This window comes from Sapajus apella, unplaced genomic scaffold, assembly GCF_009761245.1.
Source record: "Sapajus apella isolate SASKATOON/1434 unplaced genomic scaffold, GSC_monkey_1.0 scaffold66, whole genome shotgun sequence".
NCBI classification, from domain to species: Eukaryota; Metazoa; Chordata; class Mammalia; order Primates; family Cebidae; genus Sapajus; species Sapajus apella.
Window position 1 is genome coordinate 6,267,531 of NW_022437006.1, and position 16,591 is coordinate 6,284,121.

Below are 16,591 nucleotides of genomic sequence, written 5' to 3' on the forward strand. Positions count from 1 at the left end.
AGGGAGGCCGAGGCGGGTGGATCACGAGGTCAAGAGATCGAGACCATCCTGGTCAACATGGTGAAACCCCGTCTCTACTACAAATACAAAAATTCAGCTGGGCATGGTGGCGTGTGCCTGTAATCCCAGCTACTCAGGAGGCTGAGGCAGGAGAATTGCCTGAACCCAGGAGGCGGAGGTTGCGGTGAGCCGAGATCGCGCCATTGCACTCCAGCCTGGGTAACAAGAGCGAAACTCCGTCTCAAAAAAAAAAAAAAAATCCACTAGTATTTTGTACTTGGAATGAATTATCCATGACGGTTTTGTAAAATCATTTATCGGTAACTAGGAACCATTTCCTTGCTGAGTTATGCGTATCTTCCAAATGTTGACACATTTCATGGTAAAATATCAGAAATTATATTCATTGATATCACCACTAATCTTCTCAGAAAAGTACTTATTATACACAGAAGCTCTAAAGCTCATTGTTGCTACAAATTTTCAAAAATTCTAATTTCACTTGAATGATTATCACTGGCAACATATACTATCAAGTGCTTTCCTTGAAGTGATGTATTTCTTGAATATATTCATTTTTAAGAAAATATATGCTAAATATCCAAGTCTGAATAACTGTAGTTTGTCAGGTAGTCTTTCAAGTAAAAATGATATTCTATAAAAAAAAAAAAAAGACTAGTTCTGCTTGCAAAACAAACTACACATGTGCGTTCCCTTAACCACTATACTTAAGTATACAGTAGAAGTCCTTTATGTGTAGTTCCCATTTTGTCAGACAATATTTAAAACTGCATGAGATGTAATAAAATTAGTAAATTTTACTGCTTCATCAAGGATACTCTTAATTCGAACTGGCATTATTCTTACTGCATGCATGGACGTGCTGGTGAATATTACAATGAAGATAGCAATTTGGTGCCACCACTTTGATTCATGCTAAGGTGCTGGCAGTTTTACCCACCATTGCCTCTGCATCATCACAGTGAAAAAGGCAAATACATCTTAAAATTATTATAAAAACAGTTTGAACCTCACAGACTAACTAAAAAGATCTCAGGGACTCTTGGTGTCACTTAGACTACATTTTGAAAACCACTCTGATATCCAGACTATTCAAACACTAATTACTTGCAAAATTTACCCATAAACAATTAACCAGCATGAGTCCTCTAACATAAAGGGAGGACAAAGACAATCAAGAAACCTCCTAGAATAAGAAGTCTCTGAACAACTAAATGGTTGCTAGAAAGGCTCCTCAGATAGATAGGAGGCGACTCAGGAACCATGCATTTCATTAAAAAGGACTTACGGCCGGGCGCGGTGGCTCAAGCCTGTAATCCCAGCACTTTGGGAGGCCGAGGCGGGTGGATCACGAGGTCAAGAGATCGAGACCATCCTGGTCAACATGGTGAAACCCCGTCTCTACTACAAATACAAAAATTCAGCTGGGCATGGTGGCGTGTGCCTGTAATCCCAGCTACTCAGGAGGCTGAGGCAGGAGAATTGCCTGAACCCAGGAGACGGAGGTTGCGGTGAGCCGAGATCGCGCCATTGCACTCCAGCCTGGGTAACAAGAGTGAGACTCCGTCTCAAAAAAAAAAAAAAAGGACTTACGTAGATGGTTCTCAATTTTTTCTCCCATTCCTACACCAAAAGTCTAGGAGAATCAGTGTCAAACCTCAAATTTGAAGACAGAAGGCAAGTATGGCAAGACAACAACACTGAAAAGATTTTTATCAGATGATAGTTGGTTTAAGCTTCCTTCACAATGTGAATTTTATGGTTCACTTGTTACAGGAGCTGAAATAACTCGTTCTTTTTACCTAATTATAATGCTGTTTTCAATTACATACAACGTATTTTTTAATGAAGAAATTTCACATCTTCAGCCTACACGTAAGGAAAGATCTAATACCAAACCTCACATATAGAGCTTGGTACAGTCCAAAGTGGTTTTGACTTGCAAAACCATAAAATTCTAAAGAAACAAACAAAAAAAAAATGCATTTTACTCACCACCGTATGTCCAGTACCCAACTCAGCCCTTATATAAGATGCTCAATAAACATTTGCTAAATGCTGAATATTGAAATGGTTGATATGAAATATGAACGCAGGTTACCAAACTCATACTAGTATAACACCTAGCACTCTTTCTACTATGTAAAGTCTTTTTCACAGCTCTCTAAAATAACACCTATGAGAAACCTAAAGGACTGTTATAATATACTCTAAGAAAATGTAACATTACCTGTTACATTTGGATGCCTGGTATAAACTAGGTATTGTTTATTAATAGGTTCCCATTTAGACCACAGTTTAAAACCCAAACCAATGGTTCTATCTTTTTTATTTCTAAATATTTTCTATCTGAATTAAGCGATAAAGTAACTCTTTATTCCTAGGTGAAGTAGCAATAAGATACTAGTCTTAATTTAATCATCATACATTGATCATCACCCTCATACAGAATATTTTTAATATTTAATATCTCGTTTTCTCTGATGATTCATAATGTTTTTGGTTTTGGTTTTGGTTTTCTTGAGAGAGGGTCTCACTCTGCTGCCCAGGCTGGAGTGTAGCGGGGTGATCACAGCTCACGGCAACCTTGAACTCCAGGGCTCAAGGGATCCTCCCACTTCAGCCTCCTGAGTAGCTGGGACAACAGTCATGCACCATCACACCCAGCTATTTTTTATTTTTAGTAGAGACGAGGTCTCACTGTGTTGCCCAGGTTGGTCTCAAACTCCTGTCCTTAAGAAATTCTCCTGTCTCAGCCTCCCAAAGTGCTGGGCTTACAGGTATGAGCCACTGGGCCCAGCCAAGAATGATCTTTAATTTCCTAAATTTTCTTGGGTTTATATCTGAGACATTTCTTGTCTTTTAAGAAACTTCAGATACAAAGACTGTGTAGCATCTTGAAAATAATTTGTCACCACGGTATTTTCTTACCTTTAAAATTTTTTCTATCAGTTTGACATTTACTGTTTCTCACACAAAAGCACAATGTAAGAAGTTTTGGAGTGAGAGGTTGAAAAATTACCTGTTGGGTATAATGTTCACTATTTGAGTAATGGGTACACTAGAAGGCCAATCTCACCAGTCTGCAATATACCCAAGTAACAAACATGCACATGTACCCCAGAATCTAAAAATTAAAAATTGAGGAATTGAAACTACAACAAATCAAGTTTTATTTTGAAATACATGCCACAAATGTAACTTTATCCTACAGAAAGACATGACCTACCATGGATATAGCCAAAAAAATGAGCTTCTGTTGCAGCAAGAATTTGAACTTAATATTCTTTAAAGAAAAAAAGTATATTTTTGATAAAGACTTTAAAGGGGTCAGCATGGTGGCTCACATCTATAATCCGAACTCTTTGGGAGGTCAAGGAGGGAGGATCAATTGAGCTCAGGAGTTTGAGACTAGCCTAGGCAACATAGAGAAATCCACCATCTCTGCAAAAATGTAAGAAAATTAGCCACACATGGTGGTGTGCATCTGTAGTTCCAGCTACGCAGGAGTCTGAGGTGGGAGGATCCCTTGAGCCTGGGATTCAAGATACAATAAGCCTGGATGGTGGCACAGAACCCAGCCTGGGCAACAGAATGAGATCCTACCACAAAAAAGAAGAAAGGAAAGGGAAAAAAAAATGTAAAGGTAGAACAAGGACTCAATCTTCTCTGCAGGTTTAAACAGAAAAATGTTTTTTGAATGTCTAGAATGATTTAGATTTGGCCTCACATTTGACAATGAGGCAGAATCAGTTCAAAGGTCATTCTGACCCAAAGGATTCAAATCCCATCTGTGGGTCACACAAACAAATCATTAGCAAACTGCATCCTTCTGCTCTGCAGCTATCCAGTCCCAGCTTTAGTACTTGCCAACCTTACTCTGGAAATTACCCTGTTAATTAACATGTTAATTATCGAGAATCATTCCTTCCAACTACTGAAACTTGCTTCTCAGTAGCATTCTGCAGTCCTTTAATATTGTTTTTCTAACATGACCAGAGAGGAAAAAAATTAATATTCTGTGATGTAATCAACATCTTCTCTATTAACAATACTCTGTTTAACTGTTCTATACAAACATGGATTCCACCCTGAATTTCAGAAACCACTAGGAAAATAACAGATAACAGAGAAATTAGAGCTCTTCGGTTTAACTTAGAGCCAATATCAAAAGAGAAGAGATAATTCAGAGAGAGGAAGGAAGAAGCTGAGAGGGTCGTAGTGTAGAACACTTACTTTCAGGAACACAGTGTCCCTTAGATTTCTGGTGAGTTGCCCAGAGCCTCTTCAGTTTCAATCCAAATGACAATGCTTCTCTGAGTTCTCCTCAAGTAATGTTTCCACCACTAAAAATTGGATCTACAAGAGCTCAGATGTACCGGTAAAAAAAAAAAAATGTCAGGGGCCCCCATGTGGGCCTCAAGCCTCTTAAACTAGGCCCACTTCTCTGTCCTGGGCCAACTCCCCTGCGTACTATATTCCTTCTTCTTCCAGGTGCCAGGTATTCGGCCTGTTTCTTCTCTTCTGAGCTGCCACCACCTACTCTATTTCTCGGGGTTCCTCTAACCCCAAGACTGGCTGTGGAGTAGGACACCAGCTTCCCCCCTTCCTTGCTGTCCCTGCAAATAAACATATAGGCTCTTCTAGTTTCAGTATTTTTCTAATGGCTACAAGAAAATAGAGAGGGAACAACAAAAAGCAATAATATATAGTACCAGAGATTAAGATTATAATAGTCTATCCTTTAAGGTTCCTGCCTCCAAGAAACAAATTTTCTAAAAATTGCTTATTGAGCATTTTAAAAAGCCCAAAATACTAACATAGACATACAAATATACTCTAAACCAACTCCAACCTTACAGACATGAAGATGCAGTTTTTCAAAATACTTAAATCACAAATCACGGGTCCAAAAATAGTAACCACAATCACCTTAGCAAATACCTTTTTCTTTTTGGAGTGTTCTGTTGTAATTTCTTAAATTTAGCATATGTTTGAAAGTTTCCTTTTTAATATGAAAAATGTACAAAATATTTTACTCATTGTGGGAATATACAAAAAGCAAATAATTTACAAAAAGCAAGCATGTCAAAAGCAACGAACTTCACTAAGAAAATTTTCAAATACGTTATTGTCAACTATTCCTGTCTCTAAATTTTAAACTTAATAAAATTCTGTAAACAGTGTTTTAAAAAATCAAGATATCTCATTTTTTAGAAAACTAATATCTACTGAATATTTTTATATGTCAATATTATATATGCCCTCTTTTTTAAAGCAACAGTAAGAGATTAATATGCTTATTGTTATAGTTTCTAATGGATTTTGTATCTTCTCTAAATATTAAATACGATTAAGTATCTTCTCTAAATATTAAGTAATAAATCACATGATTATATTTAATTCAAAAGGTACCTTCCTATAAAAATCAAGGAGCTCGATAACTAAGTGCTGACAGATTCAGAATGCCGCTGACTGAATTTCCTGATTTTCTTTATCCACTTAATTCAAAGTCGTTTCTTAAAAGAGTTATTATACTGCAAGCTTACAATAAAATAAAGTCTGAAAATAGATATCTTTTCATCTCATTTGTCTAAGAGACTGCCATTTAATCAAACTAAAGATACACAGATACTTTCAGTAAAAATCTGTTCCTGTGACTGGGCTCATCTCCAACTACTTATTTATAAAATATTAGAGAACTGGAATAAAAAACACTAAATACCTTGATCTGACCCTTCCAGACGTCTATATAGAAAAAGAAGTTTAATATATTGTGTATTCTGTAATCAGGTACTTTTTTTTTTTTTTTGAGGAACGAAATTAAATTACATCCTTTGCTCCTAAAAGAGGATTTTATGGGTTTTCCTTGATCCCTACACAATGCAGCCAACATTTTTATACCCGGAGTGGGGAGAGGGGCATTACACCTAGCGATACGAATTAAATCGCAGTAGCTAATGCCTCCCTTAAATAATTTATTCTCTCTTGGCAGCAAAAAACGTTACAGCCTCTTCAATTATCCCTCACCACAAACCATCGCCTGGGTCGCGATCAATGTGACCCAGTTCCTATCGCAGCCACCACCTCCGTCTCGCCTCCTCCCGCCGGGTCTGCGATTGCCATGGGAGGGGGCGGCAGCCGCAGGGGCGTTCTCCGGTCGCCACCCCGCCGCGCCGGCGGCACGCGGGGCAGGCCCGGGACTCACCGAGTGGAGGTGCCCTTCCGCACATCGCACATCATGCACTTGAAGGCCTCCGCGCTGTTCCGGAAGGTGCAGACGCTACAGTCCCAATAACCCTCATCCGAGGACGGCTTCGGCTGCCGCTTCGGCCTGCAGGACACAACCCGGACACGACCCGGCGCGGGGTCACCAGCAGGCCGCGCCAGGCGCCCGGGTCCCACGGCCGCCCCCGCCCCGCCCCCCGCCCCAATTCCGCGACCCCCGCCCCGCGGGCCCCCGGCACGCCGCGCTCCGGCTCGACGGGGGAAGGGAGTCAGGAAGAGGCAGGGCGCGAGCGCGGCCGCAGTTGCCGCCGCCACAGCCCCTCTGGGCTGCCGCTCCGGCCGCTGCCGCCATCGCGGCTCCATTGTGGGGCGGCCGGCGCCGGCCCCCTCACGCGGCAGCACTCGTTCAGCAGCGGCGCCGCCCCCGTCCTCGCCCCGGTGCCCGGGCGGCGAGCGAGGCGGCCACCCGAAGCCCGGCGGCAGGGCCCTGCCGCCCGCACAGTCCGGGCCCCTGGGCCCGGGCGCTGTTACCTGGTGGGGCTCTTCTTGTCTCCCATGGCTTGGCTATCAACACACGCCGAGAGTCGCCGCTGCGGCCGCTCTGTTTGTCAATAAGGAGGATAATAAGCCGGGCGGAAGCGGGCGGGGGAGGAGAGAGGGAGGGGGCGGGGAAGGCCGCACCGCCGCGCTTCGGAGCCGCCGCCGGATCCCACGCAGCCTCCAGCTGTCGGGGAAACTCCTGCCTGGGCGCACGTGACCCGCGCCGGCCAACCAGCGGCCGCGCCGGAGACTTCAAACGCGGCCAGCGCGGCCCAGCACCCGCGGCGAGTTCGCCGGCGAGCCGTGCGGGGGTGGCCGCGGCGGCCTTGGCCGCAGGCGCCGCCTCTCCGCGCTGTTCCCCCACCCACCCTCGGCATCCTGGGCTGCCAGGGACTGCCGCGCGCTCCAGAGCCCGCCTGAAAAGGAAAACGTCTGCCCCACCGACTGGCAGGGAATGCTCCGTCATCCCGTGCGAAGCTTGGTCCAAGGTGGGGCCGGTCGGCGTTCGGAGGCCTGTCCAGGGCTGGACGGAAGTGCCAGCCGGGGGTCTCTAGATGGAACGACTTTCCTGGCCTCTGCAGTCCTCGGCTACTCAGCCCCCGCCTGCGAGATACCAGGGGGAAGGCGTGAACCAACACGCAGCGCCATTGCTAGGTGCCTTAAAGCACTGTCTGGTTTATGCACACAGTTGATCTAACAAGTAAGGATTATCACCCCTAACTTAGAGGAATCGAAACCTAGACTCAAGAGAGGTTAGGTGACTTCCTCTAGGCTACATAATCAAAAAATTACAAAGTCAGAAGTCTAACTCTGCTTTAATTTCAAACGCGCCCTTTTGGCCTCTCAGGCCTCTGCAGTAGCTGCTTTTAAAAGAAACCGAGTACATACTCATAAGGCCTTTTTAAATATAAGGAATTTGCATGTGCCTTCAAGGATGTCTGCTAACAAAACAACACTTTCCCAGGTCTCTTTACCGCAACATACGAAAGATCCTCATACTCTAGACTATAGCAACAGCCATCTAACTGGTCTCTGAAGCTCCACTTCCACCTCCCCAATCTATCAAGTAATCCACAACCAGATTAATAATAAAATGCTGTTTATACTATGCCACAACTCTCATCAAGAACTGCTAACGACTCCCACACTCCTTAGCCTGGCATTCAAAGGCTTCACACATTTCCCCTACCTCTGCATCCCTCTACCATAAGAAAAGCTACCGCTTGACAAAAACCTGCAGATTAAACTCATTCTTTCTCTTACCAGAACCCTTCTTTCATGCACATGGGTTACTTCTGCATGAAGTATATCCCTCTTTAACTGTTCTGTTTGCATATTTCTAGGTTTATATCAAGTCCGAATTCATGTAAAATGATAATTTTATAGCTACACTGCAAAGGAAATAGTGCAGTCAGAAGTCCAGGGTTCTCAGCCTGCTTCCCCTGTTTCGCAGCTTATAGACTTTGGAAGTATTACTTAATTTCTGTAATTCTCAACTCTTTCATATTCTGAATGGCATATATATGAAGTTGTTGTGCGATTAATAATAAAGTAACATTTTTTTTTTTTGGCCGGGTGCGGTGGCTCAAGCGCATAATCCCAGCACTTTGGGAGGCCGAGGCGGGTAGATCACCTGAGGTCAGGCGTTCCAGCCAACACGGTGAAACCCCCGTCTCTACTGGAAAAAAAAAAAAAAAAATTAGTCTGGCATGGTGGCTGGTGGCAGGCACCTGTAATCCCAGCTACTCGGGAGGTTGAGGCAGGAGAATTGCTTGAATCGGGGAGGTGGAGGTTACAGTGAGCCTAGATCACGCCACTGCACTCCAGTCTGGGCTACAGAGCGAGACTGCGTCTCTAAATAACCTTTTTTTAAGCGCTATGTGCCAGGCACTTTGTAAACCCCTGTACGTAATATGCATTTACAAAGTACAGGGATTTATAAAGTGCATACTCAAAGTACTATGCGTACTCAAAGTACTATGCACATGGTCTCATCAACTGCAGATGCTCTTCGATTTAGAATGGGGATGCTTCCCGATAAATCCATTTTAAATAAAAAATATCGAAAATCGCCGGGCGCGGTGGCTCACGCCTGTAATCCCAGCACTTGGGAGGCCGAAGGCGGCGAATCACGAGGAGAGATCGAGACCATCCTGGCCAACATGGTGAAACCCCTTCTCTACTAAAAATACAAAAATTAGCTTTGGTGTGGTGGCGCGCGCCTGTAGTCCCAGCTACTCAGGAGCCTGAGGCAGAAGAATGGCTCAAAACCGGGAGGCGGAGGTTGCAGTGAGTCGAGATCGCGCCTGGCGACAGAGCGAGACTCCGTCTCAAAAAAAAAAAAAAAAATTCGTAAATCGAAAATGCATTTAATACACCGGTTAAACCCATCGTAAAGTAGAAAAAATCGTTAAGTCGAGCCATTGTAAATCCGTGGTCTAGCCCTTCCTTTTAAAGACAAGGAAGTTAGGGCCCAGGTTAAATGGTTTTTCTTTAATGAGCAGACTAGGGTTAGAGCTCAAGTATCCTATTCGTCTTTCACCACGCCTTCTTTCTGATTAACCAAATCACCGCATTTACAGCAGTCTCTAAACTTATTTTGCTCTCTGAAGTTTTTGCAAATGTAGCTTCTGATGATTCAGACCCGAATTCAGAAACCCAGAAACCGTGAGGAGTATGGTTGAGGAACCTATACAAGAGAACGAGATTTAAGGCCTGGTCTTTAACCTCTCAGTATTGCGGTGGGTAAACTCAGTTAAGTGTCTTTTTTTTCATATGTAAAATAAAGGAGTTAAAACTATTACCACAACTAAGGTCCCTTACAAGCCTAAGGCATTGTGATGGTTTTAAATTCCTGAACCGGATGGATCTTCAAAAAGACTGACAAGAACTGCTCTACTTGCAAAAGTGATGGCAACAATGTATTTTTTAAAAAGCAAGCTAAATCAAGCACTCTTAAAAAAAATCCGCCAGGCTGCAAATCACCATTTCACTAGATTATAACCTCCATCACTGGAAAGTAAGCAGCACCTCTGAATCATGAACAAAAAGGACAAGAACTTTTGTTTGTTTTTTTTCTTTTCTTTCCTTTCTCAGAGACAGGGTTTCACTGTGTTGGCCCAGCTAGTCTCGAACTTCTGACCTCAAGTGATCCACCCGACTCTGACTCCCAAAGTGCTGGGATTAGCGGCATGAGCCACCATGTCTGGCCCGAACTTTTGTTGTCTTTATTGCTGTGTCTCCAGCCCCCAAGAACAGTGTGATACATAGTGGGTACTCAATAAATATTCTGAGAATAAATATATCTACTTATAGCCAGGTTAGCGTGCACCTGTTTTCCCAACCACTTGGGATGTTGAGGCAGGAAGATAATTTGAGCCCAGGAGTTCGATACCAGCCTAAGCAACATAGCAAGACCCTGTTTCTAAAATAAATAATCAATAAGTTTAATTGTGGTTTTGTTGTTGTTGCTGTTGTTGTTGTTTTAAAAAAAGAGACGGGGTCTCACTATGTTGCCCAGGCTGGAGTGCAGTGGCTATTCACAGGCGCGATCCCACTACTGATCAGCACAGGAGTTTTGACCTGCTCCGTTTCCGACCTGGGCCGGTTCACCCTTCTTTAGGCAACCTGGTGGTCCCCCGCTCCTGGGAGGTCATAATATTGATGCCGAACTTAGTGCGGACACGATCGGCATAGCCCAGAACTCCTGGGCTCAAGAGATCCTCCAGCCTCAGCCTCCCAAATAGCTGGGACTACAGGCACGCGCCACCGCGCCCAGCATTCACTTGTGTTACAATTCTTGAATGAGATTTTTTTCTTTCCTATTGGAATTTACAAACTGTTAAGCATATTGCATAACGTGGATGGTCAGTAAATGCCGGAATTAACATTTATCCTTCAAAATGAACTTTACAACTGTGCACATCCTTGTCGATGAACCAGGAACCTACTTTTTGTGGAGCACAGATATGCCCTTGCACGATACTAACTGCCTCCCACTTATTGGTGTTTCTCTTAAAAAAAAAAAAAAAAAACTCTGCCTCTACTAGGCTTTCACGGAGACAGTAATACAGGAGCTACTCCTCCCATTTCACCACAAAAAGTCACATCTTTCCTAAAGTGTTTCTCTACTAGCTGTAAGAGTGGCTGATGTAGAGAATAAAGATCTTTTTATTACTAGAGTGGCCCAGGTGCTTACCCAAGCAGGTGTCTTTTCAATACGTTAACAGAGTTCAGTACTTTAGAAATGTAATTCATTAGGGTCACTTGTAAAGTGACTCAAAGACTAACCATCGTTTTAACAATTTAACAATAAAGTGTTGAAATTTTCTGATAATTTACTTTTCTTTTTTTCCTTTTTTGAGACAGTCTTACTCTGTTGCCCTGCTGGAGTATGGTGGTGCAATCGTAAGTCACTACAGCTTTGAACTCCTGGGCTCCAGCGATTCTCCTGCCTCAGCCTCCCAACGTGCTGGGATTCCAGGCGTAAGCCACTGTGTCTGGCTTTACTTTAATTTTTAAAAGGTAAATGAGGGCGAGCACAGTGGCTCATGCCTGTAATCGCAATACTTTGGAAGGCTGAGGTGGGCGGATATCTTGAGCTCAGGAGTTCAAAACCAGCCTGGGTGTTATGAGGAAACCTGTCTCTACAAAAAATACAAAAATTAGCCTGGCATGGTGCCATGCACCTGTAGTCCCAACTACTTGGGAGGCTGAAGTGAGAGGATCGCTTGAATCCAGGAAGCAGAGGTTGCAGTGAGCCAAGATCACACCACTGCACTCCAGCCTGCGTGGCAGAATGAGGCTCTGTCTCAAAAAAAAAAAAAAAAAAAAAAAAAAAAAAAGTAAAGTAATCTTTACTTTTCCCAGTTGCCGAGGAAGCTGAGAGCTGAGGCAGGGAGGATCGCTTGAACCGAGGAGCTGTGGGCTGTGGTGTGCTATGCTAATCGGGTATCCGCACTAAGTTCTCCATCAATACGGTGACTCCCCAAGAGTGAGGGGCCGCCAGGTTGCCTAAGGAGAGGTGAACTAGTCCAAGTCAGAAACTAAGCAGGTTAAAACTCCTGTGCAGGGCCTCGGTGACTCACACCTATAATCACAGCATTTGGGAGGCCGAGGTGGGCCAATCACCTGAAGTCAGGAGTTCAAGACCAGACTGGCCAGCATGGTGAAACCCTGTCTTTACTAAAAAATACAAAAATTAGCTGGGCATGGTGGCAGGCACCTGTAATCCCAGCTACTTGGCAGGCTGAGGCAGGAAGACTTGCTTGAACCCGGGAGGTGGAGGTTGCAGTGAGCTGAGACAGCCCCACTGCTCTCTAGCCTGGACAACAGAGCGAGACTCCCCCGTGATCACCAAAAAAAAAAAAAACTCATGTCATGCTGATCAGCTGTGGGATCATGCCTGTGAATAACCACTGCACTCCAGCCTAGGCAACATGGTGGGACTATGTCTCTATAAAATAAATAAATTAAAATCAAAGTAATCCCTAGGCCACTGATATAATAATATCCATTTCCATTCCAGTATGCTTCCTAGGAGAGACTGGAGTAGGTACTGAAATTGTGCGTGTGATCCTGTGCACAGATGAACAGTAATCTCTTCTCTCTGGAGATGAATTTAAAAATTGAGAGCCTGTCTTAGATCGAGACAGTGTGGTCCAGGTACAGTGGTTCATACATATAATCCCAGCACTTTCAGAGGCCAAGGCAGGAGGATCTCTTGAGCTTAGGAGTTCAAGACCTGCCTGGGCAACATAGTGAGACTTCATTTCTACTAAAAATAAAAAACACAGGCTGGACATGGTGGCTCATGCCTCTAATCTCAGCATTTTGGGAGGCCAAGGTGGCTGGATCATGAGGTGAGGAGATCGAGACCATCCTGGCTAACACAGGGAAACCCCGTCTCTACTAAAAATACAAAAAATTAGCCAGGTGTGGTGGCACGCGCCTGTAGTCCTAGCTACTCAGGAGGCTGAGGCAGGAGAATTGCTTGAACCCAGGAGGCGGAGGTTGCAGTGAGCAAGATCGCGCCACTACACTTCAGCCTAGGCAACAGAGCAAGACTCCATCCCCCCTCACCCCCCCCCCCCCCCCCCCCCCCCCGCCAAAAAGCAAACAAAAACAAAAACGTTAGCCTGGTGTGGTGGTGCACATCTGTAGTCCCAGCTACTTGGGAGGCTAAGGTGGGAAGATCACTTGAGCCTGGAAAGTCAAGGCTGCAGTGAGCTATGATAGTTCCACTGCACTGCAGCCTGGGCAACGGAGTGAGACCGTCTCAAAAAAATAAAAATAAAAAAAGGAAACTGACAGCGGGATCTCAGAGACCCTGGATCTTCTGGTTAGTTTTGAGTCTTTTAGTCAACATAATAACAATAAAAACTATGTATCAATGTTGTGTATAGTTATTAGGCAACAGGAGCTAATACCTGAAAGGAGAAGTATCATCTTGTTTATTAACCGGAATTTGAAAGAAAATGGGGTACCTATGGGAGAAATAAGCTACAAACCTTCCCTGAGAGCAGCAACTCCAAGTATAATAGTAAGCTACAATGGTAAAACCAATCACATTTTGAAAGATGGATTTGTGTGGTTTTTGTTTGGATGGCTGGTATCTAATTTTGTTAGTTATAAAAGTTATATATCACCAGTTGTACAGTATTTGTTTTCTAGGGTACCATAACAAAGTACTGCAGACTAGGAGGTAGAAGGAACAAAAATTTATTTGCTCACAGTTCTGAAACCTAGAAGTCTGAGGTCAAGATGTCAGCAGGGTGATTTCTTCTGAGTCCTCACTCCTTGGCTTGGAGATGACCTGCTCTGTCTTGCTCTCTGTCTCGCGTGGTCATCTCTGTGTGTGTGTCTGTGTCCTAACCTCTCCTTCTTATAAGGATACTAGTTATTGGATTAGGGTTACCCTAATGACCACATTTCAATTTAATCACATCTTTAAAGACTCCAAATACAGTCACATTCTAAGATACTGGGGAATTCCTAGAAAGAGACAGGTAAAATTGAAAAAATAAAAATTAAATTAAAAAGATACTGGGGAGGTAGGACTTTAACATATGAATTTGAAGGGAGGGAAAGACACAGTTCAGCCCATAATATTAGTGTCAAGTTCAGCAAATATATATGTATGTAAATTAACATGGCCAGTGCCTTGTTATAATACTCCTGGTTCACAATCCTTATCTGGAACCCTTAAAGCTGGATATGTGTTGTAAGTAAGGCATCTGGGAATTTTCAAAAGGCAGTTGACACAAAAACTACATAATTGCCTAACGCTCCGAGTGGGTTCTGAGATAGTGCCTTTTAATCAAACACACTAATATTTCTGAAAAACATAAATATTCATACTAAGTGGGAAAATTAACGTCTATAAATCATCTCACATCCCTTCTACTCAGGTTTTGCTGCTAAATGATAAAAGGTCAAGTAAAATATAAAAAAAGCTTTCGCCTGTCCGGCGCCACCTGCCCAGTGCCTGTCCCCAGACTGAGGCCCAGCACTCTTCGCCCGTGCCCATCACCAGCGCCGCCAGCATATCTGACAAACTGCCCTGCAAAGTCGCTGACATAGACCTGGCTGCCTGGTCCAGGAGAACTGGATGCCGGGCCTAATGCGCATGCGTGAGCGGTACTCAGCCTCCGAGCCACTGGAGGGCGCCCGCTTCGCTGGCTGCGTGCACTAGAACGTGGAGACGGCCGTCCTCACTCAGACCCTCGTCCCCCTGGGTGCTGCGGTGCAGTGGTCCAGCTGCAACAGCTCCACCCAGGACCAGGCCGCGACTGCCAAGGCTGGCATTCCAGTGTATGCCTGGAAGGGCGAAACGGACCAGGAGTGCCTGTGGTGCCTTGAGCAAATGCTGTACTTCAAGGACGAGCCCCTCAACTTGATTCTGGATGACGGGGTCAACCTCACCAACCTCATCCACACCAAGTACCCGCAGGTCCTGCCACGCATCCGAGGCATCTTCGAGGAGACCACAACCGGGGTCCACAGCCTCTACAAGATGATGGCTAATGGGATCCTGAAAGTGCTTGCCATCAACGTCGACTCCGTCACCAAGAGTAAGCTTGACAACCTCTATGGCTGCCCGTAGTCCCTCATACATGGCATCAAGCGGGCCACAGACGTGATGATGCCAGCAAGATAGTGGTGGTAGCAGGTTATGGTGATATGGGCAAGGGCTGTGCCCAGGCCCTCCGGGTTTCAGAGTCCGTCATCATCACCGACATTGACCCCATCATTGCACTGCAGGCCGCCATGGAGGGCTATGAGGTGACCGCCATGGATGAGGCCTGTCAGAAGAGCAGCATCTTTGTCACCACCACAGGCTGTGTTGACATCATCCATGGCTAGCACTTTGAGCAAATGAAGGATGATGCCATCGCATGTAACACTGGACACTTTGATGTGGAGATCGATATCAAGTGGCTCAACGAGAGTGCTGTGGAGAAGGTGAACATCAAGCCGCAGGTGGGCCAGTACCAGCTAAAGAATGGGTGCCATATCATCCTGCTGGCTAAGGGTCGGCTTGTCAATCTGGGTTGTGCCATGGGCCACTCCAGCTTCATGATGAGAAGCTCCTTTGCCAACCAGGTGATGGCACAGACAGAGCTGTGGACCCACCCAGACAAGTACCCCATTGGGGTTCACTTCCTGCCCAAGAAGCTGGATGAGGCAGTGGCGGAAGCCCACCTGGGCAAGCTGAACGTAAAGTTGACCAAGCTGACTGAGAAGCAAGCCCAGTACCTGGGCATGTCCCGTGATGGCCACTTCAAGCCAGATCACTACTGTTACTGAGAGTCAGGTATGCGCTTCGCCTTCCAGCTGCTATCCTTGCCTAGGCTCTCCCTAAGAGTAAAGGGCATTAACTTTGCAAATGGTTTGTCAGTATCTCCCATCAACTCTCTGGGGCCGGTCACTCAGTTTTTGGCCTCTGAGCAGCCCTCATACGGTTCCAAATGTGGCAGCGGCAACTGAGAGGCCCCTCCTCAGGCCCTGGGCATGATGGAGGTACCAGCCGCAGGGAACCATGAGCTCAGTGGTCTTGGAACTGCTAAGTCAGTCCTTCCTTAGCATCAAAGTCAGTAGTGGAGTCACAGAGCCCATATATTTTGCCATCCAGGCCTTCACCTGGTCTGTGGACTTACCTGTGTGGTTGGTTTACAGGTCCAGTGGCTCCTCAGCTCATGACAGATGAGAAGGAGCTATACCGAAGGGCAAAGAGGAACTGTTGTTTGAATTTTCCTGAGAGCCTGGCTTAGTGCTAGGCCTTCTCTTAAACCTCATAACAATGAGGTTAGTACTTTTAGTTCCTATTTTATAGGAGTTAGAATAGACTGTTAAGGAGAAAATGAGAAAGAACAGAGAAGTGACAGCCAGAGGTTGAGAGGGGCCAGAAAACACAAAGGCAGACATAGATCTGCCACCACTTTGTAGCCAGATGGTTCCTATCACAACTCTGGGTCAAAAAGAGAATAACTTGACCTATAATGTTTATAATGTTAAAAGAAAGCTGGGGCCGGGCGCGGTGGCTCAAGCCTGTAATCCCAGCACTTTGGGAGGCCGAGGCGGGTGGATCACGAGGTCAAGAGATCGAGACCATCCTGGTCAACATGGTGAAACCCCGTCTCTACTAAAAATACAAAAATTAGCTGGGCATGGTGGCGCGTGCCTGTAATCCCAGCTACTCAGGATGCTGAGGCAGGAGAATTGCCTGAACCCAGGAGGCAGAGGTTGCGGTGAGCCGAGATCGCGCCATTGCACTCCAGCCTGGGTAACAAGAGCGAAACTC

General features: G+C 45.1%; 1 protein-coding gene and 1 pseudogene across 10 annotated transcripts in view; one reads left to right on the forward strand and one right to left on the reverse strand.

The window, feature by feature from the left end:
• YAF2 (YY1 associated factor 2) overlaps window positions 1–6,989 on the reverse strand; it is an 83,563-nt gene extending 76,574 nt beyond the window's left edge. For 2 of the 10 annotated variants that reach the window (XR_004259972.1, XR_004259970.1), the window contains exons 1-3: window positions 6,781–6,926; window positions 6,230–6,355; window positions 4,258–4,640 (exon numbers count right to left, since the gene is read on the reverse strand). Coding sequence is in view for 4 of the 10 variants with exons in the window: in XM_032248478.1 (XP_032104369.1) it covers window positions 4,391–4,640; window positions 6,230–6,355; window positions 6,781–6,806 (402 nt within the window). In the remaining 6 variants the exon portion in view is untranslated. Of the gene's footprint in view, window positions 1–4,252; window positions 4,641–6,229; window positions 6,356–6,780 lie in introns of those variants that run through there. The other 8 variants (XM_032248466.1, XM_032248468.1, XM_032248478.1 and 5 more) reach the window with 7 other exon arrangements.
• A 7,394-nt stretch (window positions 6,990–14,383) lies between these two features.
• LOC116530403 lies at window positions 14,384–15,597 on the forward strand (annotated as a pseudogene).
• Window positions 15,598–16,591: the final 994 nt, after the last annotated feature.